Source organism: Petaurus breviceps, unplaced genomic scaffold, assembly GCF_028583685.1.
Source record: "Petaurus breviceps papuanus isolate PSGF00001 unplaced genomic scaffold, PetGlider_PUasm1.0 90847, whole genome shotgun sequence".
Lineage (NCBI taxonomy): Eukaryota > Metazoa > Chordata > Mammalia > Diprotodontia > Petauridae > Petaurus > Petaurus breviceps.
This window is the reverse complement of record NW_027187360.1, coordinates 902,870-926,153: the sequence shown is the minus strand read 5'-3', so window position 1 is coordinate 926,153 and position 23,284 is coordinate 902,870. Positions and strand designations below refer to the sequence as shown.

The window sequence follows — 23,284 nt, the reverse complement described above, 5'->3', positions numbered from 1 at the left end:
ATGTGGGGTTTTCTAAGTCAATATTCCTCCTGAAGGGATTAATTTCTATTTGAGTTTGACCCCTTTGCTCTGTGCCTTAATAAACTCTTAAAACTCATGTTGAATCATTTTGTAAGCCTTACAAATCTATGTGACATAGCAGAATACATATCATCATATTATCCATAGTTACTGGTAGTAACAACCACCACCAACATTTATAAAGTATTTACCAGTTTACTAAGTGCTTTCTTCCCAACAAGCCCCTGAGCTGGTGATGGTGAATATTATTATTCCTAGCTGACAAAGGAGGAAACTGAGATCTGAGAGGCTGTCCAAGGTCACAAAGCTACTAAGTACCTGAGGCAAGATTTGAATTCAGGACTTTCGCCTCCAAGTACAGCACGCTAGTCACTACACTACAATTGCCATTTCTCCTATAAACTCTCCTGATTGCTGTCTTATCTTTTCCAACAGAACGCAGACTATGATGGAGCATAGCATCCATTTTTGGTTTCCCTGTAACAGAGTACAAAAGGGACCCATATGGAGTAGGGACTTAATAAGTATTTGTTGAATAAGGTAGTTAATCACATGCTCGATATGCTGCTCATTGGAATAGGAAACATATTGGACTTGGAGTCAGAAGAGACCAAGGTTCGAATTCTGTCTTCAACATTTATTAGCTGTGTGACTAAAGACAAATCATTTAAACCCTATAATAACAGCTACAGAGTATGCTTCCTGTGGCAGCTGTGAGTATCAAATGAGATGAAAATACTTTTAAAATATAAAATGCCATGTAAATGAAAGCATAAGTCAGTCTGTCTCTCTCATTTTAGCCATCTGATATAATAATTCAGCTAAACTGTCTCTGGGACCTTAAGCTAGTCACTCTCTGGGCCTCAGTTTCCTTATCTGTAAAATGAGGAGATTACAGCAGATAGCCTCTGACATGCTTTTCAACTCTGGAACTGTGATCCTATGATCCCTATTCCCCACAAACTTAGAAGATTTTGAAACCAGGCCCTTTATGGGGTGTTATCCTATCTTTATCTCAAAATCCTCTCTTCCTTTCTTCTCTATCACCTCTCAACATTTCTCAGGGGTCAGAGATACCATAAGACTAATACTTTAAGGGAATATATTTTTTTTTCTTTTTGTTCCTTGCTTCTGGCCTGTAGAACATGATGTAGACAAGAATGAAAACTTGTTTTTAAAAGCTTCCATCCTGGCCCCACAGCTAATTATTTCTGATCTGGGAGGATCTGCACTAATTTAGTTTAATAAACTTATTAAACAGCAAATTTTAGAAGGAAGAGCTATGTTGCTGTTATTAGATTAGCCAGCCTGCCCATTGACATTGATGCCTTGCACACCGGAGAGAGGCATTAATGGAACGAGGAAGTCCGGGAGATAATCTGGCAAAGTGTGTTTCCAATAAGCCATCCCTGGCTGTCATTAAGTGTCTTCTTGGGGGTTGCTGGAAAAAGTTTCAGGCCCCCCAAAAGCAGCATCTTTCCCCAAACCAGATGCAGGTGATTAAATATCCAAATATTGAATAGAATAAGCAGCTACCAACCTCCAGGTCATTAAAAAACAGATGTGTATCTGCAAGGTTGAAGATCATCTCTTCCATCATCAGGCCGATCCTCACAGACGTAGTGGTATCCTGTCAGACAGAAAAGGGGGAGAAAAAACACACACATACACAAGTGGAGTCTTCAGTGATCTGAATCTTTGCCTCCCCCCACCTTCTCACTCTCTCCTAATCTGCATGGTTCAAGTACAGCCTAAACCTGCTTCCTGTCAGGATCAGGGTGATAATATTGTGCAAGTTCCAGTATCTCAGCCCTGTTCTTCTGCCCTTTCTTTTTCACCCTCTTCAGTGTCTACATCTCCCCAGGCATGCTCCTGGCTTTTCAGTTGGTTCCCAGGAAAGAAGCTGTCAAAAAATGTTCCAGAAAAGAAAGCCCTCAACCAACCCATCCCATAACCTCCTGCCATTCCTTGCATCTTAGGATCAGATGATTATACATTCAGAGCTGGAAGGGAAGGAGACCAATTTCCTCATTTTTGCAGATGAGGGAACTGAGGCTTGAAAGAAAGGGTGACCCAGTTAGTGTCTGAGGCAGAATCAGAACGCTGATTCCAAGAGACCTAGCCTGTTCAATTTTACTCAACTCAATAAAGACTTAGGATGTGGAAAGCCCTGTGTGAGGTGCTGGATAATACAAAGGCAAGACAGAACAAAACAAAACGTTCCTGCCCTCAAGGAGTTTACATTTTACTTAGGGGATGAAATACGTACATAGAAAATGCAAGATAATCAGAGGAAGAAGAACAAGGGTGACTGGGGAGTGGGGTGTGGGGGGAGATCCTGAACAGGGGGTGTTCAAACTGAGCTGAGTCTTGAAGGAAGCTAGGTGAAATGGGCGGCATCGATATTGGCATTGCAACCCAATCGTCTCCTTACAATGGTCTCTTTCCACTATTCTCCCCCTCTCTATCCCTAGGCTCTGGTTTTTTTCCTTTCCAAATACAAGAGTAAACTTGATTTAACACACTTAGGCTGCAAAGACGCAGCTCCAGAGGATACCCATTAAACAAAAGACCTCATGTAGACAAATGCAGGCGGAGAGTTCGGCATTCATCCTGCCTCCTTCTAGGCCAGAAGTGGTGGTGATGGTGGTAGGGTAAAGGAAGAGAGGTTTTTAAATTTTTAAAAAAATTTTCATTTTTTTTTTACTGAGAAAGGAAGAAAACAAAACTTTTAGGTCCAGGAAAAGGATCATTTTGTAATCTAGGGGAAGGTCTGAGGGCATTTTAATTAATGTAGTAGAACAGTTCTTAACCTGGTATGTGTAATTTTTTTTTTTAAGTTTTAAAGAATTTTGATAACTGTATTTGAATACAATTGCTTTCCCTAGTAATCTTATATATTTTGTTCTGTGCATTTAAAAATGTGATTCTGAGAAGGGACCTATAGGTATCACCAGACCTCCAAAGGGGTCCCTGACACAAAAAAGATCAAGACACTGCATTAGAGAGAGCCAAACCAATTATCTTTTCCTCAAGCACAATTTCTTCTGGATGAGTGCATGGGCTTGTAAACATGCCCCATCCCCTAATCTACCAGAACACTTTCTACGTGTTCTCTAGCCCAGGACTTGTTGCCAAAAGGGGCAGAGGAAAATTAACACAGCAAAATGGAAAACGTGCCTCAGTGGGGATCCAAAGATTTGGATTTGGGTCCTGGCTCTGCTATTCCCCAGTAGCATGGATTTGGGCTACTCACTTCCTCTCTATGAGCCTCAATTTCCCTGTTCTGTAAAACAGAGATAAGAACATCGTGAACTTTCTACTTTTAGTGTTGCTGTGAGGGAAGTACTCTGAAAAGATTAAAACATTAGATAAGTGTGAGTTCTTATGAGATGATGGTGACAAAAAAGTAAAGGAACGAGATGCATTTTACCAAGAATAAAAGTAAACTCCCAGGGTCCATCCGGGAGTCAAGAAGATATATCTCTGTGAGTTCAAATCTGGCCTCAGACACTTACTAGCTGTGTGACCCTGGGCAAGTCACTTCACCCTGTCTGCCTTAGTGTCCTCATCTGTAAAATAAGCTGGAGAAGGAAATGGCAAACCACTCCAGTGTCTTTGCCACCCCCTGCAAATGGAGTCATGAAGAGTTAGACACGACTGAAAACTGACTGAACAAGAACAATAAAAGTAAACTCCAGCTTGTGTCCTGGCCTCAGTCCACACGCCCAGCCCAGTTTCCCAGACCTGCTTCATTTCCGGCCACGTAATCATCACTGATGCTATGAACAGCAACAGTTTACAATCCTCATCACAGCCCTATGAGGTAAGGGAGGGTAGGTATTACTATCCTCATTTTCTAGATGAGGAAACTGAGACTCAGAAATTAAGTGACTTTCTGACTTTTCTACGTAGCATCATGGGACCACATAACTTTAGATCTTAGGGACCCTTCTAAGGAAGGGACCTTAGAAGTCACTGAGTCCATTTTATAGATGAGAAAAATGAGGTGACTTGAAAAGTTAAGTGACTTGCCTAGGGTCACACAGTTGGTAGGTATCTGAGGCAGGATCTGAACCTAAATCTTCATGAGGCCACGCCCAGTGGAGTCTGCTACATCAATGAATGGTTTCCCCACTCTATGATATGATGACTTGGAGGCCCTGCAGGTCCTTAATTAATCAATCTAGACTTAACATTCAGCAAGCATTGATTAAATGTTGCCAGACATGGTACTAAGGATTCAAAGACAAACATAGAATGCTCCCCTTCTTCAAGGAGCTCACATTCTATTAATGCTTTTTAAAACCTTGTTAGGTAATTTGCTGATACCTCAAGGCCCCCTCCCCCTTTTTTACTCCCAAGAAAACTTCCTTCTAACAAAGAAGTATAATTAAGCAAAAGAGTCATGTTGGACATATCTGATGGCACATATCTCATTTTACACCTGAGGCAGCTAGGTGGCCACCGGAGACAGAGTTCTACAAGTCGGGAAAGCCTGAGTTCAAATCTTATCTCAGACACTTCCCAACTGTGTGATGCCAGTCCATTCACTTAACCTTTATCTGCCTCAGTTACAGCATCTGTAAAATGGGGATAATAATTCATTTACCTCCCAGGGTTGTTGTGAACATAAAATGGGATGACACAGGGTGTCCCCAAAATCTTCATGCTTTTATAGCTTAAATAAATTAAATCTTCAAGTTTTAATAGCTTAAATTGTTTACTGAATTAAGACTTTTGGGAACTCCCTATATTTGTAAAACACTTTTATATTACAGAAGCAGAGAGAATCTGAGCTGGGCCAAAAGGTGGAGATGGCAGAGGAAGGAATCCATGCCAGGCACCATGGACAGACCAAACAAAGGTGGGAAACAGCAAAGTGAGGCAGCCATATAAAAAACCTTTGGAGAAGAGTACAATGAAGACACAAGTTTCACTTTTCACTGGTGGCCAGGCACACATGGCTTGCCCAGAGTACACAGCTGCCCACCATTGAAAAAGATCCCTAATGTAGTTCTTTAGTTTGATAAATGGACAGTTCACAAACCTCTGTCCTGACCTTAGATAAATTGACCCTTATGGTTCTAAGGGAGATAATCCTCTCTCTGATCCAGTACTTGTCCTAGTCAAATAAAGCCTAAAATAATATCCTTCTGCATTATTCTCTATGATTAATGAATGGAAGATAATTCTCACCCCCACCCCACCCAGGAAAAAAAATCAAACTTATCCCTCAAGTCAAGCCTGTTTCTCCAGCACCCTTAAACAACACAAACCTAGCCTAGGAGCCAAGAATCAGAAGCCACAAGAACGGTTTAAGATACTACTCACATGAAAACTATTTTCTTAATCATTAAATATTTTTCAGCTACAAAAAAAATTGCAGTGGTTAATTTCATAAGATGAGCCAACAGAGCTTGATTGCCACCCCCCTCTCTTTTTAAACCAATTTAAACCAGAACAGAGCTGAGAGAGTTTCCACAACAGGCTTTAATTTGTAATTCATCCTTCTAAGGATGGGGGGAAAGCTCATCTTTGTTTTGCCTGAATGCATGTGGGTGGCTCTCTCCCAGGGAAGGTATAAATCATGCTAAGACACTGTAGATTTGGTAGACTTTCCTCTAATTTTCTGCAGATTTCAGTGGAGTCCTGTTTTTGCAGTGGTATGGTCAGTAATGCATTAGTGTAAGAGGTCTAACTGGAAAGCCCAATTGTTGAGAGTGGAGTTCATCTCAATCAACCTTCATGGCAGATGCTGCTGACATGAACGCCATACTGCACACTAACCTAATTATTACGCATTCTTTCTAAAGTTCTCTTTAATTAAAGGAGAATGGCTGTGGCCTCTACCATATGGACCACGCCAAGATTCTGAACTGGAGAAGAGGGTCTGTGATGGTGTAACATAGAGGTCTGGTGGAGCTTGGAAGCTGTGGCTGTGTTTGACAACTGAGAGGATTCAAAGGGTGGAAGATATTCCCTGATTTGTTTTTGTTTTAAAAAATGTGATGTAAAGCAAAAAAAATGTTTAACATGTACAATGAGTGAGTTCTAAAACTTTAAATGTTTTCTTTTGAAAAAAAGAATGCCTTTCTGAAAGCTTTTAATGAAACTGTTTCAGTGTCCTAGTTTTTCCATTTACTAACCTACCATTCCATGCTGCAGTTTCCTCATCTGTAAAGTGGGGATAATAAGAGAACCTACCTTGTGGGGTTGTGGTGAGGAATAAATGAGAAAATAATTGTAAATCATTTATACAGTGCCTGGCACACAGTAAGCGCTATATAAACGTTAGCTATCATTCTCATGAGACAAAGTGAAAAAGGGGAAAAAAAAGATTCCTGTATTTCATATGCAGCTTGAATCCTGATCAATGTCAGAGATGTGTACCATCAAACAGAGAGGTTGGAAAGCAAAAATTCCTGGATATCAGAGCTAAAAAGTACCTGAGAACAACACAGATTTTAGAATGTTAGAAGTGGAAAGGATCATAATACCTAGACTATTAGAGCTCGAAGAGACCTTGGGACATAAAAATGCCAGGGCTAGCCCAATGCCCTCATGTTACAGTTAAGGAAACTGAGACTCAGAGAGGAGGTGGCTTGCTGTGCTGTACAGGGTGCTGAAGAAAGTCCACAGCAAACCTTCAAGTACTGTAAAAACGGGAGTCTGCCTCCTCTTCCTCTTCTTGCTATTAAAGCCCACTTCCGATGCCTCACTTTGGCATGAAGATTATAATTTCTGAGTTTTCAAAAGCTAAACCACCAGAGCATGAGCTCTGCTCCGTCCTGCAAAGCTGAGAAGATTTCAAGTACAAGCTTGGCAACGGAGCTGATATGTCATCCAGGGACCAGATTAACTCAATTCTGAGAAGTTTATGTTGGGATTGTCTATGGGATGATGGATTTTTTGGCTACGGCATCTTTTGAAGATGATCCACCAAGTCACAGAGGGGTTGTGGTCTGGGCGGGTTGGACAAGCACCCACATGATGAAATCATGGATCTCTCAGTATGGATGTACTGTTATTATAATTATCCCAAGTGAGACAGTTAGGTGAGGGCACAGGTGGGACCAAGACTGATTCCTTGGACTCAATCCAGTGACATTTTTACCATATCATGCTGGTTTTCTTAGAATTCATTAGTCAAAAAAGTTTCCTATTTTGCAAGGGGTTCACTATGGGATTTGTCCCCTTAAAAAGATATCAGGCTCCTTTGGTGCATTTATATACACACACACGTACATACATATACACATACATGTATGCAAATACACATACATGAGAGACAGCATGGTCTAGTGGATAAAGAGCTGGCCTTGGAACAAGGAGAACCTGGATTTAAGTCCTATCTCTGGTGGTCACTTTGGAGAAGTCATTTAACATCTCAGGACTCTATGTCAGTCATGTCAAACTCAAGGGACCCCAAAGTTATATATGAGGATCCCTGAAGTAGGTATTTTGACTTAGAAAACCACTTATCAACATTGCCTATGTTCTACTGTATTTTTATTTATTTTATTAAACATTTCTTAGTTACAGTTTAATTTGGTTTATGCCATATTCTTTTCTAGGCAATGCTCTAAAAAGTTAGAGAGGTGTTAACCTGAATTAGTAGGTAGGGAGTTTTCTTTTTATGGTGTTCTCTAAACCCAGTCTCAGCACAGTCTCGTATCTCTCTCTCTCTCTCTCTCTGTTTCTCCCTCCATCTGTCTCTATTTCTTCCCCTCCCCCAAAATCCTCCCTCTCATCTGTCTGTCTCCCCTTCCTCCTCCGGTTTCTCTTCTCTTCCTCCCTTTTTTTCTTTATGTCTTCCCATCCATCTATCTATCCATACATCCATCTATCTACCTATCTATCCATTTACCTATCCATCCATCTACCTATCCATCCGTCCGTCTGTCCGTCTGTCCGTCCATCCATCCATCCATCTATCATTATTCAGTTGTTTCCCAAAAGGTGATTTACAGATTTACACATTACTTATCAGGGACAGAAGAATATGGTATAGTGGATAAAGAACTGGCCACAGAACCAGGAAGATCTGGGTTCAAGTCTTTCCTCTGTCCTATAATGGCTGTAACCCAGGACAAGCTGCTTAAATTCTCAGTGCTTCAGGAAATTTTCCCAGACTGTGAGTTGGAGAGAAGGAGCCCTAACTGCATGGGTAGAGGGGAGCTTCCTTTATCTCTTCCTTTCTGGAAGGCCCCTTTAACACTGAAATCAGAGGCCTCGGCCCTGTAACCTTCAGGGAAACACTCATTGTGTACAGTGAGGTACGTTGCTCTTCTGCCCCAAGATAATGCAGAGCACTACTGCTTTTTTTCTTCCTGTCCCCTCCCTCCACTATGGTTTATATGACCATAATATCTGGGTCTGAACAAAATTAGGCCAAAGGAGACTTTTCTGTACAGATGAGCTGTGCCCTTGCACATAGTCTGAGAGGGCACAAGAATCCTGAAGCTCCCTTCCCAGCAAATATGTCCAGACTTTATGATATCCAATTGTCCTTAATGGAGCTGAGCGGCTCTGTTTCTGTTTGGGATCACTGGGGCTAAGAGTCAGACAGGGTAGCTCCTAATCAGACATCTTTAATCTACTCCAGGCCAAGTCAACAGCTTGTACTTTACAGCATAGATAGTTTACAAAATGCTTTCTACACAATTACTCTGTGCGGCTGGTAATGAAAGCAGGGCAATCCTGGTTGGTCTCCTTGTCTCATGTCTCTCCCCACTCCCATTCAGCCTCTATTTTTACTGCCAAAGTGATCTTCCTAAAGGGCAGGTGTCACTATGGCATTTCTCCCTATGTGATAAATACCAGTGGCTCCCTATTCCCTCCAGGATAAAATATAAGATTCTCTGGCATTTAAATCCCTTCCCAACTTGTCTTCTTTTTACTTTCCAGACTTCTTACTTTAAACTCCCCTCCGTCCACTTTCCGATTCAGCAGCACTGACCCACCTTGCTGTTCTTTGAACATGCCATTCTGTCTCAGGACTCTAGCTGTCCCCCATGCTTGGAATGTTTTCCCTTCTCATCTCTGCCTTTTTGGCTTCCTTCAAGACTCAAACCCCATCTCCTGCAGAATGCCCTTCCTGAGTCCCCCTACTCTTAGCCTTCCCTTGGAGATTACCTTTTACTTCCACTATATTTATCTTGAATGCATAATTTTTTGCACATCATTATGCTTATAATTCCCTTGGGAAAAATCACCTAAAACCAATGTTTTGTTTAACATGGAAGTTCTGCAAAGTCAGTCCTACTTCATCTTTGGAATGCTCAAGGTACAAAGTCTTTCCTCTTGTCCTTCCAGGCCTATTTTACTCCCTCTGCAGGAATAACTGAGATTTTCTGCATGGTGATTCTTGGGAGTTCTGCCTTCTATTTGTAGTGCACAGTGATCATTCCTTCTGGTCCATTTGTTAGTCATTCAGCAAATATTTAGTAAGTGCTCACTGTGTGGAAGGCAATGCAATGTGGGGGAATACTGAGCTCTTTCTAATCTGCTTCTCAGCCTTATTTTCATCTGCCTTAGAGGACCCCAGTGTTTTCCTTCCCTCGTCTCACGAGACTGATTTGGAAAACAAACCATTACTATATTGCTTGAATGAACAGGGAGATAGCCTGATATAGAGGAAAAAATACTAGATTTGGGAGTCAGGAGCCTTGGCTAGCTCATTTCCCTCTCTGAGCCTTCCCTTCCTTTTTTTCTCACTTGGGATTGAATGACTTGCCCAGGGTTACACTGTAAGTCTCTGAGGCTGGATTTGAACTCAGATCCTCCTGACTCCAAGGCTGGAGCTCTATCCACTGTGTCACCTAGCTGCCTCTGATCCTTAGTTTCAACCTCTGTAAAATGGAGGTGGGGATTAGACTAGGTTTTCTCAAAGTTTCCCCCCAGTCTTTGCTCTGACATCCTATATTGTAAGGTCCTTCCCCCAGCTTTAACATTCAATGATGTTACTTTTACTCAAACACTCAAAGAAACATAGATTTAAAGCTTAGAAGTTAACTGAGCCCTCTGTCTTCTTTCACCACATTAAACATTTTTACTTACAGCATACTCTGGTGAGCTAGGATTAGGTTTGCCAACTGTATGTTATTTTGGTATTCGCTAGCCAAGAACGATTCTCAAACAAAGGCAATCTGAAGACAACCCCTCACCTTTTAATTATTTTGTTGTTGTTCAGTCATGTTCAATTCTTTGTGACCCCATCTGGGGTTTTCTTGGCAAAGATACTGGAGTGGTTTTCCATTTCCTTCTCCAGCTTATTTTATGATGAGGAAACTGAGGAAAACAGGGTTAAGTGACTTGCCCAGGGTCACACAGCTAGTAAGTGTCTGAGGCCAGATTTGAATTTAGGAAGAGGAGTCTTCCTGTTTCCAGACCTGGCATTCAATCCACTGTAACACCACCCCACCTTCACCCCCACTTTAAGGGAATGGAGATAAATGAACTGTCAACTGCCTAAAATTTAATGGACAAGTCCTCATCCTATGATAAAATATCTGTTTTTCAAACTCTATACTGGGAATGTGGGTTTTTAGGTTCATACTTAAAACACTCATAATCTCTTCAAGGTCTGGGCCCTCCAAGCTTTTAAACCTAGTATCCAAGGCCCTCTTTAGCACTAATGAAGTGCCCTAAAGACTTTCCAGTTTTTCCCTTCACTACACTTCCCGTACTCTGGTCCTGCTCAACTTGACTACTTAAAATCACAGGATAAAGAGCTGAAAGAGCCTTTACAGGATATTTGTCCCAACCCCTCCATTTTATACAGGATGTAGCTGAACATCAGAACAGTGAAATGACTTGTCCAAGATCACCTAGGTGGTGAGTAGATAGTATTTGAACCCAGGCCTGTTGATTCCAAATGAAGTGAATGCACATTCTACACTACCATTCTCCTAGCTGGGTCTAGAACTGGACATCTCTTCTGACTCTATGTATTTGTCTAGGTCATTTCCTTTTCCTGAAATGCCTATCTTCCCTTTTGACTTACTGAAATTCTACCCACACAAAACCCATCTCAGATCCTTCTTCCTCTGTGAAACCTTTTACGATAGTCACAAGATCATGGTACTTCAGAGGCTGTCTGGTCAAACCCCCTTGTTTTACAGATGAGGAAACTGGGGTTTAAATGACTTACCCAAGGCCACATAAATTTAAGTTCTAGAACATGAACACGAACACACAAACACATGCACACTCACTCTCTCCCTCTCTCTTTCCTCCCCTCTGTTATTTGTCAACATACTTTATTCTTCCTACCAGATTATAATTTCATAGATTTCTATACTCATTTTAATGCCAAATAATGCCTTGTAGGTATTCAATAAATATTGACTGTATGAATTATAGTGGAGAGTAGTGGGTTTGGAATCAGAGAACCTGGTCTTTGATACTCACTACTTCCCTAACTTTGGATAAATCATTTGACCTCTAAAGAATGAATAAATGAATGAATGTGGGAATTAAGAAGCTGGACAGTTCACTTGCTGGGGATATCTTAGGGTTTAGTCAAAGGGGTGGAGGGTCTATGAACTTAAATTTTTTTGCTCATTATTTCAAAATAATTGGTTTCTTTTGTAATACTGTGTATTTTATTTTATGCATTTAAAAACATTATTCTGAGGAAGTCCATAGGCTTTACCATACTGCCAAAGAGGTCCAGGAAACAAGAAAGATTAAGAACCTCTGGCTTAAATAATTTCTATGGCTTCTTTCTCCTCAAAAACTGTGATTCTATAATTTGTGGCAGTAATGCTATGTTATTCCACCTGCCTCCCCCCATTCATTTGCTCGGTCAATTCAGCAAAGATTTACGGAGGTCTCTAAGGCTCTAGGGAAGAGTGCATTTAGAGATAATTCCCACTTCATTTAAACCTTCCAAACTTATAGGAATTACCTACTTATTTAAGGGTAATTGCTTGGCTTGTTGAGGGATAATTACTGGGGGCTATAGCATGTATGGGTCTAATGCAAAAAGCAATAGAGAACCACTGAGTCTAAGGAATCAGCTCCCAACATCCTGATCCTTGCTCCCCCTCTCCCTACTGGGGGCTGAGACTCCTTTTTCACTAAACAAAGGCTAAGGCAGCCCATTCTAACTTTTTTTTTTTAACTCGCAGGCTTCAAATTTCCATCTTTGCCACTTCATTGCTGCCTGTAAGCGTCACACTCTCCAGTTGACTGGGTCTTCAGAGATGCCAGCTGCTACCTGATGGCAAGTTGAAAGGGAGAAGAAGAGACAGACGGTTCCCCTTGGCAGCCTCTCAACCACCAATCACTTTCCCCCCATCTCTGGATCTGGACTGCTTAGAGTTCCAAAGCTTCTGCCTTTCAAGGACCCTGTTGGGACTTGCAGACTTTTAAGCAAAGGGCAGAGCTGACTACCCTTGAGATGTTTAACAAATAAAGGCAGGCTGCATTTGTCTCCTTCTTTCTTCTGTGTCAATTACCTTGACATTCAAAACCCAAGGACAATGCGTTTCTACACCTCTTCTGAACTGAGATTTTAAAAAAGTAAATATACACACACATAAAACCCCTCACCATTCAAACTAATAAAATCTTTAAAAATCACTGCCAAGTAGCTGTTTACAGGCTGAACAAATAATTACTCTGCCACAAAGAAGAAAGTGTTAATTAAAGCTATTCATTAAATCAACCTCCTATTCTATGGGGTTTATCTATTGGAAGTGTCAGCCAGAGGTTAGAGACGGATTAACACACAAGGGAGGGTTTTGCCAGTGAAATCTCCTCCCTGTGGTTTGCTCTTAATAATAAAGTTGTCATTAAAAGAAAGAATTTAATGGTTTTAATTGGGTTTAATTACTTGGAAACTCCTGGAAAACAGATCAGTTTGTTAAAAAAAAAAAGGGGGGGGTGGGTTATGTAAAGGAAGACAAGAAAATGAAGGCTGTAAGGAAAAAAGTCTGGAGCCACATGTTCTAACAGCAAAGTTCTGAAACTTTCATTCTTCTGAAGTTTCACATATTAAAGGGAATGTGAAGGCTGAAAATCACTTCCTAGCTTAGGACAATATAAATAATGATGATTCAAAGTAAAAGCAAATTGATCCCCTTGTACCTACCAATAGATCTGCTGGCTAACACCATAGTAAATCCATCTCTCACCACCAACTGGCTAAAACAGTCAAGCTGACTACAAATCTAAAAATCAGATGAGAATCAAAGGAAAAAGCTAGAGATATTTGAGGTCTTTTTCCTTTTGATGTTTTATGCAACTGACCTGTCTCCTAAATTTCCAATCCGTTTCTGAAATTTCTTCCAGCTGGGAAAACTGTAAAGCATTTTACTGTGACACAAATTCAGGGTAAAAAAAAAATTTTTTTTTAAAAGGAACTACTACTGAATGAATAAGATTTCAATGCCTAAGGTACAGTGAAAGAGTAAAGAAGAAAAAAGAAAAGAAAACAGACCCTGAGGATGAATGGATTTGACTACATATTCTCAAAGGACCTTTCCCTCTTTAACTTTCTGTATTATATGTTTTAAAAGTTGATCCACACCTCATAGTCAAAGATTTCTTTCCATATGATATCCTATATTGTATGTAGTAGACTTCTAATTCTAAAACTGATTCTATGACCAATAACAATATTAGGAAGCCAAATAGAACCCTTGCCTGATTTTTATTATGGCCAAGCTCTTCTACTGGGTCTAATATGACCAGCCACCACTACTGACATTTTATATAGGACTTTAAAGTTAACAAAGCCCTTTATATAAATCATCTTGTTTGAGCCTCATGAGACAAAGTCCTCAGTTCCCTGACTGTTGAGGGAACCACCATTCCTCCTAGTCACCCAGGCTGTCCTCTTCAGCTCTCCCCTTTTACTCATTTTTCATAGCTAATCAGCTGCCAAGTCCTGCTGATTCTACCTTCAGAGCACCTATCCTGTATGCCATTCTTTCCTCTGACATCATCACCACCACAGTGGCACAGGCCTTAATCACCTTACCCCTGGACTACATACAACAACAGGTTTTTGGTTCATTCCCTTGGCCTCACATCTCTCCCCAACCTGGTTCATCTTCCTCTTAACTCTACTAAAGTGCAGACCTGACCATGTCAACAATAGCTCTTATAAGTCAACGTCATCCCACCCCACTACCTTTCAATAAATTCCCTTTCCTACCTTTCCAGTCTTCTTATACTTTATTCTTTTCCATGTATTCTATACTCTAATCTTTACTGTTTCTCAAACAAGATACTTCATCATCCAACTGCATTTTCTCCTCCCCCTCTTTTTTCCCCCAATAACTCTTTATTTTAGTCTCAAAGTCCAGAAGACAAATACAGAATAAAGAAACAAAAACACATCATAAACTTAAATATTGGAACTTAGATACGAAATAAGAAAGAAATAAAAAGCATGTCATATGCAAAGCAGAACATAAGAGAGGATTCAAAATATGCAAGAATAAATTTTTATTTCAAGACAGCCTATATAATAAGTAATACACATTGTGTTGAGAACTGCCCATCTTTTCCTTGCTTCCCTGTAAGTTTCCTTTTGTTCTCTGCTGTGCGCTTTTTTTACTCTGTTCTTTTTTTCCCTCCTCCTCCCCCCAGAAGGCTACAATTAAGTTTGGATAGGTTTCTCTATAGCTATAAATATATACATACAAATATACATACATATGTAGACATACACTCTCCCAAACAAATTCTCCTCCTGGTCTTTGTTTTTATGTTTGTGCACATCTCTGTTTCTTATCCTGCTTACCTCCTCTACTTTACTTCTACTTGATACATTTCCCTCCTGTTACTTGCCTCCTCCCCTCCAAGGATCCTTCCCCTATGCTCCCATCCCCATAAATCTAAATTAGACTCTTCTATACCACCTTTTACGTATTCCCTCACCCTCTCCTCTAAAGATCCCTCCCTTGTCCTCTCCTCCTTCCCTATGCTCCTATCATTTCGTTTCTTCTGAATTTAGAAGACTTTTATACTCTTCCAAATTTATATGTTTTGTTCCCTCTTATACCCATTCCCAATGACAGTAGGTTACCAGAACGACCAGTCTTCCTCCCCCATCTAATTTCTCTGTATTGATTCTACTTCTTGCACCTCATTTGTATAAAATAACTACTCTTTTTAGCTGTTCCTCAATGGTTTTACTTTTAAAATTCATATCATATTCAGGTTTACCCCAATCTTTCTTATGAGCTACCCAATTATTAATAAGAATCTTATACATAACATTTTACATATATAAAAAGTAAACAGTCTGTCCTTATGAATCCCTTATAATTAGTCTTTGGTATGTACCTTATATTTCTCTTGGCTCTTGTGTGCCAAACCTTCTATTAAGTTCAGGCTTTTTTTTTTTTTAACAAAGTCTTGAAAGTCTGAGAGTTTCTCAAATGTTCATTTTTTTAAAAATTCAGGATAATGCTTAACTTTGCAGGGTATGGTATTTTTGTCTGGAGCCCCAGTTCTTTTGCTCTTCAATATATAATGTTCCAAGACCTGTGGTCCTTTAATGTCTCCACTGCTAGGTCTTGTGTGATCCTAATTGTGGCACCATTATATTTAAATTGTTTTAATCTTGATGCTTTTAATATTTTATCCTTGAGCTGGGGGTTTCAAAATTTGACTATGATATTCCTATGAGTTTTCCTCATAGCATCTCTTTTAAGTGGTCATGGATTGATTTTTTTCTATTTCTATTTTCCCTCCTTGTTCTAATGCTTCAGGACAATTTTCTTTAACTATTTCTTGCATTATTGTTTCAAGATTCTTTTTTTCATCATAACTTTCAGTTAGTCTGATTATTTTCATTTTTTTCTCTTCTTGATCTATTCTCCAAATTCGTTTTTCTTATAAGATGTTTCACTTTCTTTTCTATTTTTCATTATTCATATTTTGTTTAATCATTTCTTGATCTCTTATAATTTCACTGACTTCACTTTGCCCAATTCTAATTTTTAAGGTGTCATTTTCTTCCTTTAGATTATGGATCTCCTTTTCTAATTTGTTGACTTTTCTTTTATAATCTTTTTTTCTTGGATTATTCTTTTTTATTTTTATTTTTTCATTCATCTCTGTCATTTGATTTTAAAAGTCTTTTCAAAGATCTTCTATGAATTCTTGTTGGGCAGGTGGCCATCTGACATTACTCTTTTGGGTTTTCTTTACTTCAGTATCCTCCTTTGAAGATGAACCCTGGTGATCTCTATTTCCATAATAGCTTTGTATGGTTGTATTCTTTCTCCTTTTGGTAATAGCTTCATTTTTGTAATCACCTCTAGCCCTGGGGGAAGGGGGATGGTGCCTCTTACCTCAGATGTTCAGTTCTCTTTAGCCTAGAACCAAAACCAAACCTCCAACCTCCTGAAAATGCCTGCAGCTAGGAGCTAAATGCCCCACTGCTCCAGCACTTACTTGGCATGTGCTCTTTCCTTCTTGCCCCCACTGCCCCTCGCAGCACAGCTGGGTTCCTTGTCAGCAAAGGTTCCCTTGATTGTCCCTGACCTTCCTCCGGCTCCCATTGCCCAACTTCCCTTATTGTCCCCAGGATTTTTATTTTTCTCTTTAACTCTAGTACTTAGTACACTACACTTAGTATGCTTGTTAACTTAACTCTGTGGTGTACTGCTATCTCCATTTTACAAATAAGGAAACTGAAGCTCAGAGAAGTTAAGAAGTCCCTTGCCCATGGACATACAGAGGCAGCACACGAATCTGTGTGTTCCTGATTCTAAGTTTAGCGATCTATCCACCATGTCCCACTGTCCCATATGTTCTTGGTAGTTTTTCTAAAGAAAAAAAAATCAATCAAAGATAAACTAATGATTTTTGCTCACGGTTAGGAAACAAGGGCTTTGGCATCAAGTCATCCTTCAGTGTCATTTAAGATCAGAGAGAACTCTTTCATAAACATTTTAAGTTAGTACATCGTTTTGACAAGGACTAATGAGAGTTCTATAGCTGCCTCAAAGTAGAAATGCAAAGAAACAGCATGGAATAGAAAACAAGAAGACTGTTTTCTTCCACAACAGAAGGAAGCATCCCCCTATTAAATGCATCTTGGAGCTTAAAAGGCTGTAGTGGGACACCCTGGCAATCTTTGCTTGCTATGTGCTTTCCTGCTGTAGCCTCCCCACACTTTCCACATCTTGCTCTAAGAATCATCACCCAATCAATACTGCCCTGATGACTGGGAAGGGCATGTCAATCAACTTCCTAACAGCTCCATGCACCATCCAGTTGACTTCCTGCACTTTCTCCCCAATAGGCCACCACTTCCCCATATGAGAGCTCCTTGAAGACAGGGACTATCTTATCTTTGTATATCTTCAGTGCTTAGCACATAGTAATCTATCAGTGGAAGTGTCAAAGAGAGAAATTTAGGCTTGACATCAGGAAAACATTTTTTGTTAACATTTATAGCTGTCCCACAGTGGCATGGGCTACCTCAGGAGGGGGTAGGTTTCCCCTCCTTGGAAGTCTAAATGAAGAGACTGGTTGTCTACTTGTTATAATGGGGATTTCTTTTGGGTAGCTCTTGGACTAGATGTCTGCCAGGGCTCTTGCAACTCTAAATTCTGTGATTCTATAAAGCCGTTTCTATATCAGGGGTTCCCTATGCTGATTAAAAAAATCTGATTATTAAAGTAGAGACTTTAGATATGAAGATAAAAAGTTATACAGTCATTGCCATTAAGAAGCTTCCATTCCATTCCATGAACAATGGATTCTTCATCAGGAGCAGCAGTATTCAGAATTCCCTGGGTGCCTCCCATGTGTAGATCATGATGTTTGGTGGTGGTGGTACAAACATACGGTCCCTGCATGTGCGGGGCTTCTAATCCAGTTTAGGAAGAAGTAACCAGTACAAAGCAATACATACTATGTGCCAAATTCATGGGATAAATAATGATATAAGGATAAGGATGAGACCTATGATTTCACTGAAACAAGAAATTCCCTGATAAGGAAACTCTCTACCAATGCAAGCTGGCCCCTCTTCCACAACTTAGAGTCTTAGATGGTTGCCTAGAACACTGAGGGGTTAAATGACTTGCTTAGGGTCATACAGCTTATATGAGTCAGAGATGGGACTAGAATACAGGTCTTACTGGCTTGAAGGACATTTCTATCCATTATGCCATGTCACTTTTTTTTTTTTGCTTTTTTTGGAGGGGTGAAAACTAGAAAATTGGGTTTAAGTGACTTGCCCAAGGTCACAAGGCTAGTTTTTGTGTTAAGTGTCTGAGGTTAGATTTGAATGCAGTTCCTCCTGACTCCAGGGCCAGTGCTCTATTCACTGCATCACCTAACTGCCCCCATGTCACTTTTCTAATGAAGATGATGATGAAGCATAATAAATCTGTATTTTACACAAGGTACAAATATATATCTTTAAGGAGAAAAGAGTAATAGCAGGATAGTGACTTGTGCCAAGACTATTTTTACATGAATTCCATGGAAAAAGGCAAAAAGAAGATGATTAATAATAACTGAACATTTCTAGAATGCTTTAGGTTGCAAATTACTTTCCATACATTAACTCACTGGAACCTCACAAAAACTCCATGATGCTAACACTTGCAGGTTTTATTATTCCCATCTGACAGATAAAGAAACTGAGGTTTGGAGAAGATAAGTCACTGCTTACTGGCACATGGTTGGTAAGCAGACGGTAGGATCTGATGAACCCAGGTGCTCCTAAGCCCAGTATCCTATTCATTTTATTGCGATGATTCTCAATATGCACTTGGCAAGTTTGGAAGAAGAAAGAGAGCACTGAATGCTGCAGCAACCAAGGAAGGATTTAGATGGGCACTAAAGGAAATAGTGGAAAAGAGAAGGGAGGACAATCCAAGGGTAGGGAATGGTGAGATCAAAAATGTGATGGTAGGAATAGGAATGGTGTATTAGGAGACTAAGATCAGTGTGCCTGAAACACAGGGTTCCTATAAAGGAGAAATGGGATCTAAAATAAGAACTTTATGTTAGGGGGCAGATTATAAATGATAATGGATTCCAGGACAAAGGGTCTGGGTTTTTTTTTTTTGGGGGGGGTGGTAATGTGGAAATATGGAAGGCTTGGGATCAAAGAAATGACATGATCAATGCTGTGTTTTAGGAAGATGTCTCTGATAAAATGTACATGGCAGAAAGGAAAACTAGAGAATAGAGACAGGAGGACCAGTTAAGAGACTATTAACAATAGTCTAAGCAGAAGGCAATGAGGGACGAGATCAGAGTGGAATATAAAGGGAGAGATTAATTGGAGAGTGTTGTGACTCTCCTGCATCATAGATCTTAGGCAAGATACTCACTCTCATTCAACCAAATCTATGCCATTTGCCCAACTTAGCTCAGACTAGCTTGAACTCACAGCCTGCTTATCTGATCAGAGTCCAAAGTAGGGAGATCTGGAACTTCAGTTAACTGGTTGAGGAAATTTATTTAAAAAAATTTTTTTTTTGCTTTTTGGAGGGCAATTGGGGTTAAGTGACTTGCCCAAGGTCACATGGCTAGTTTTTGTGTTAAGTGTCTGAGGCTGGATTTGAACTCAGGTCCTCCTGAGTTCAGTGCTCTATTCACTGTGCCACCTAGCCACCCCAGAGGAAATTTACTGATGAGGAAACTGAGACCCTGAGACCCTTGCTGAAGGTTGCACAGACAGGTAACCTTGGTCCTGCAAAAATGGTTTCTAATTTTTTTTCTTCCCATACTACATCAGATGAGAAAAGAAAAGTTGCAACAAGATTGCTTCTTTCCCAAAGATACTTTTGGGATGATATTTTACTTTAAAACTTACTTTAAAACATTCTCAGATGTTTTCTGACATATACCACTGGTTTGATTTCTATTTTAGGGGTGGTTCCAATTTAGAAACAAGGGACAGATAAGAGAAGCTCCTTGATGACCTCAGACTTTGCAATGAAAATGGGATGAAAGTTCCTAAGTCAGACAGAGGAAATGCCAGGGGGGACAAAACATTTCCTCTGTCATCAGACCCTGAGGCAGATCTGTTCCCATCCTCCTGCCATTAAGTAGGCAGACTGTGATACCATAACCACCCAAGCTTCATGGGAATTCAAAATATCTTTGGGCAAAACCAAGAAATCTATTGTTCAAAAATAACTACCGTAAAAAAAAAGTGCAGGCAGGGAATGAGGGGGAGTGATAGGATGAGCGACAGCTTCTAACCCTGCTATTTAGGTGCAATGGGGAATTATTTCAATTATTTAGGTATGTGAGTTGAAGGAGTTGATTTTTTTTTAAATGATCATCATTATGACTGGCAAGACCTATATTTACAGAACACAAAAGGGCTCCCAGTTCTACTAAAGGGCCAATTTGTTGCAGGGTTTTGATGGGAGATTAAAATCACTTTTATTAATCTTTAGAGGCCTTCTGACATTAATTGAAAGGTACAGAGTAGAGGAAAAACTTGGCAGAGGAAAAGCAGGGTTCCAATTGGCATTTGTTAAATTTCTGAGAGGATAATTAGGAGTAATCTGGAGTTTTAGGATTAAATACTCCTTCCCCCACCCCCCCCAAATCTACTGCAATAAGAAATGCAGTTTCCTAAATGAGGTTTATCTCCCCTTTCTAAAACTAAAGGGACTGAGGGGACCTGCTCTAAAAACAATAAAATGATTAAGAGAGAACACTCCCTGCTCAAACTTAAAGGGCTTCAAAGATGCTCTTTTAGCAAACTTTATGCAAACTCTTAATGTGCACCTGAGTGTGCTGATCCAAAAACCATTTCCAAAATTTATTTTATGTTGGAAATAATCCTTTAATACTCCTAAATGCCAGGCATATGCATTCTGCTTAGAGAGCTCTTGGCTTACCTCAGCTCTTCTAAAAGAGATTAAACCTATAAAAGCTTCCCCAAAGTATCTCCTCAGTCTACATGGGAGCCTTTTAGGGCCAGTCTCAGGTCTTTTGGCAAATTCCTCTTCTCTCTACCCCTCCCCCCCAATAAAACCCCAAAACAAACAAACAAAAAAACCCAACAAATGCAGATGTCTGCTTTCTGATCACTCACTGGAGATAATTAAACAACCAGCCTTACTGACCATGCTCTCCCTTCATTACCTCAAGGAAACAAGCATCGATACAGGGGCCTGATTAAAGGATCCTTTCTTTTATTAGGGAAGTGGACAAACACTTTTATTTAGCCCAAATGGGAGAGTATGAGAAAGGTTTAAGTCCCAGGTTTAACCCCCAGTGGGTAAAAAAAATCTCCAACTTCCTCAGAAAATCCTTTCCAAATTGTATTCATCTTGACTTAATCCACATCTACTGAGTGAATTAGGCAGTATTTATTTTGAAAATCTATTTTATAGAGTTCCAAGGACTCTGTTTTCCTTAGGAAGGGCTCATTCTACATTTCAGAGCTGGATGCCGCAAGAAGGTCTCAGACCAGGCCTCTGAAGGCCTTTAAAGTCCCAAGGTGCCCAGCACACATGACTAACAAAATGTAAATAAACACAGCTGAGCCAGGAAGAAATTGGAAGGTTTTCTCATTAAAGAAATAAAATAAACAGATGTCCTTAAGCACTTTGGCTCGTGTGTGTCAAAGGAATGGAAAACTCTTAGATGTCTGAATGGCAGGAATGATATAGAGCCACATCTCAGGCTGAAAAAGGCAAAAAAAAAGGTCTGTGGCACTTTGAATTAACTAATAGTCCTCAAGGGAGCGCACTTGTGATTTGAACCTTAGCAACTTCTACAAATAGTTTTTAACTGCAGGGTAATAAAACGGGGTTTTATTCCTTCTCAGTTTGTAAAGTAGTAAAGGACAGGCTAAGCCATTAGGAGCATGAATCACCAATGGACCTGATTGAATCCTGATGGCATGTTTTTGGGTGCTAGATTAAGGAATCAGGGTAAGACTTGGGTAATAACACCCATCAGGCAAAGGGGGAGGAATACAGTGGGGACAGAGTGACCCAACAGCTCATAGCAAAGCTGAAGCCAAGCTTTCTTTTACCAGAACCTCTCTTGTATCCAAATTTGCAGGCACAGCCCCTTAGAAAAGACAAATTTAGCAAATATCTCAAATTCCAAACCCAGCTTACTTATTATACAGCTTGGGCAGTGACTGGCCCTATTCCATTCCTGTAACAACCATACAGCCAAGGAAATGAATGCATAAATTTAGACCTGGGAATACCCCATCCTTTTCTACAAAGAAACTAGCTGATGGTTTGGAATATCTATTGGTTCAGGAAGGTTGTTGAGTGGGCCTACTACATATAAAACTTTTCTTTGGACTCAGGTTTTTATCTGTAAAACAGGAGGTTGGACTGGGCACAGTGGGTGATAGAAATAATGCCTTGTATATAGTAGGTGCTTAATAAATGTTTATTGGTTGACTGAAATAATATATAAAACAAGGGTCCTACTTTGGAGAAACTGTCTAGTTTGAGAGAAAGGCACATATAAAAAAAAATGGCAGCAATATGGCAGCCAGTGCTAAGAGCTACATGAATGGTCCAGACAGTAAGAGACACAGAAATTCACAGGAGGGGAAAGATCATTGTGGTGTGGTCTGATTAGGAAGCGATTCCTGGAGGAGGCTAGGTCTTGAAGGAAATGTAGGATTAAAATATGCATAGAAGAATGAAGGGAACACTATATGTGAGAGACTGACCTATGTTAAGGCGTGAAAATGAAAGCTGCATGATGGAACAATGAGTAGACCATTCTGATTAGATAAGATGGCTTACACAGGGAGAGAGAAGAGGAATCAAGACCAAAGAAACAAAAAGATGAGTGTGATAATAGAAAATCTGGATAATTCTAACTTCTTTGTTAACAGAAAAGTAATGGTAGGGTGAATGCATGATTCAAAAATCATTTATACTTGACTCTTAAATAATATAAGGATTTCCCCTAATGGAAGGATATTTCTAATAGTTTTGCTTAGGCTGGCTCTGAAAATTTATCTGCAAATGGGGCACCTGTCACAGTCTCATGCATAAGGAAGCTGTTCTATATGGAAATGTCTATCATTCATTTTAACAAAGATAATACTTCTTTTGTGAATAATAAGTGATTTTGCCAGAACAAGCTTTGAGACTGGGCTTTTGTTACATGTAATTCACAAAATAGATTATAGGAAAATCAAGAGTTGATTGTAGGGATGAAAAAGAGAAGATGTTTAATCAACTCAGTGCCTACATGATTAAACGATATGGGATATAAAGTCCACTCTGTTGGATCACCAACCTTTTTGAGAGGGTAAGATCTACTC

The 23,284-nt window shown here is 39.9% G+C and overlaps 1 protein-coding gene across 4 annotated transcripts in view; it reads right to left on the bottom strand.

Moving 5' to 3' along the window:
- Positions 1-23,284, bottom strand: part of EYA2 (EYA transcriptional coactivator and phosphatase 2) — a 252,360-nt gene that overhangs the window by 38,191 nt on the left and 190,885 nt on the right. For all 4 annotated transcript variants that reach the window (XM_069072333.1, XM_069072330.1, XM_069072332.1 and 1 more), the window contains one exon: positions 1,562-1,651. In XM_069072333.1, the coding sequence (XP_068928434.1) occupies positions 1,562-1,651 (90 nt within the window). The remainder of the gene's footprint in view (positions 1-1,561; positions 1,652-23,284) is intronic.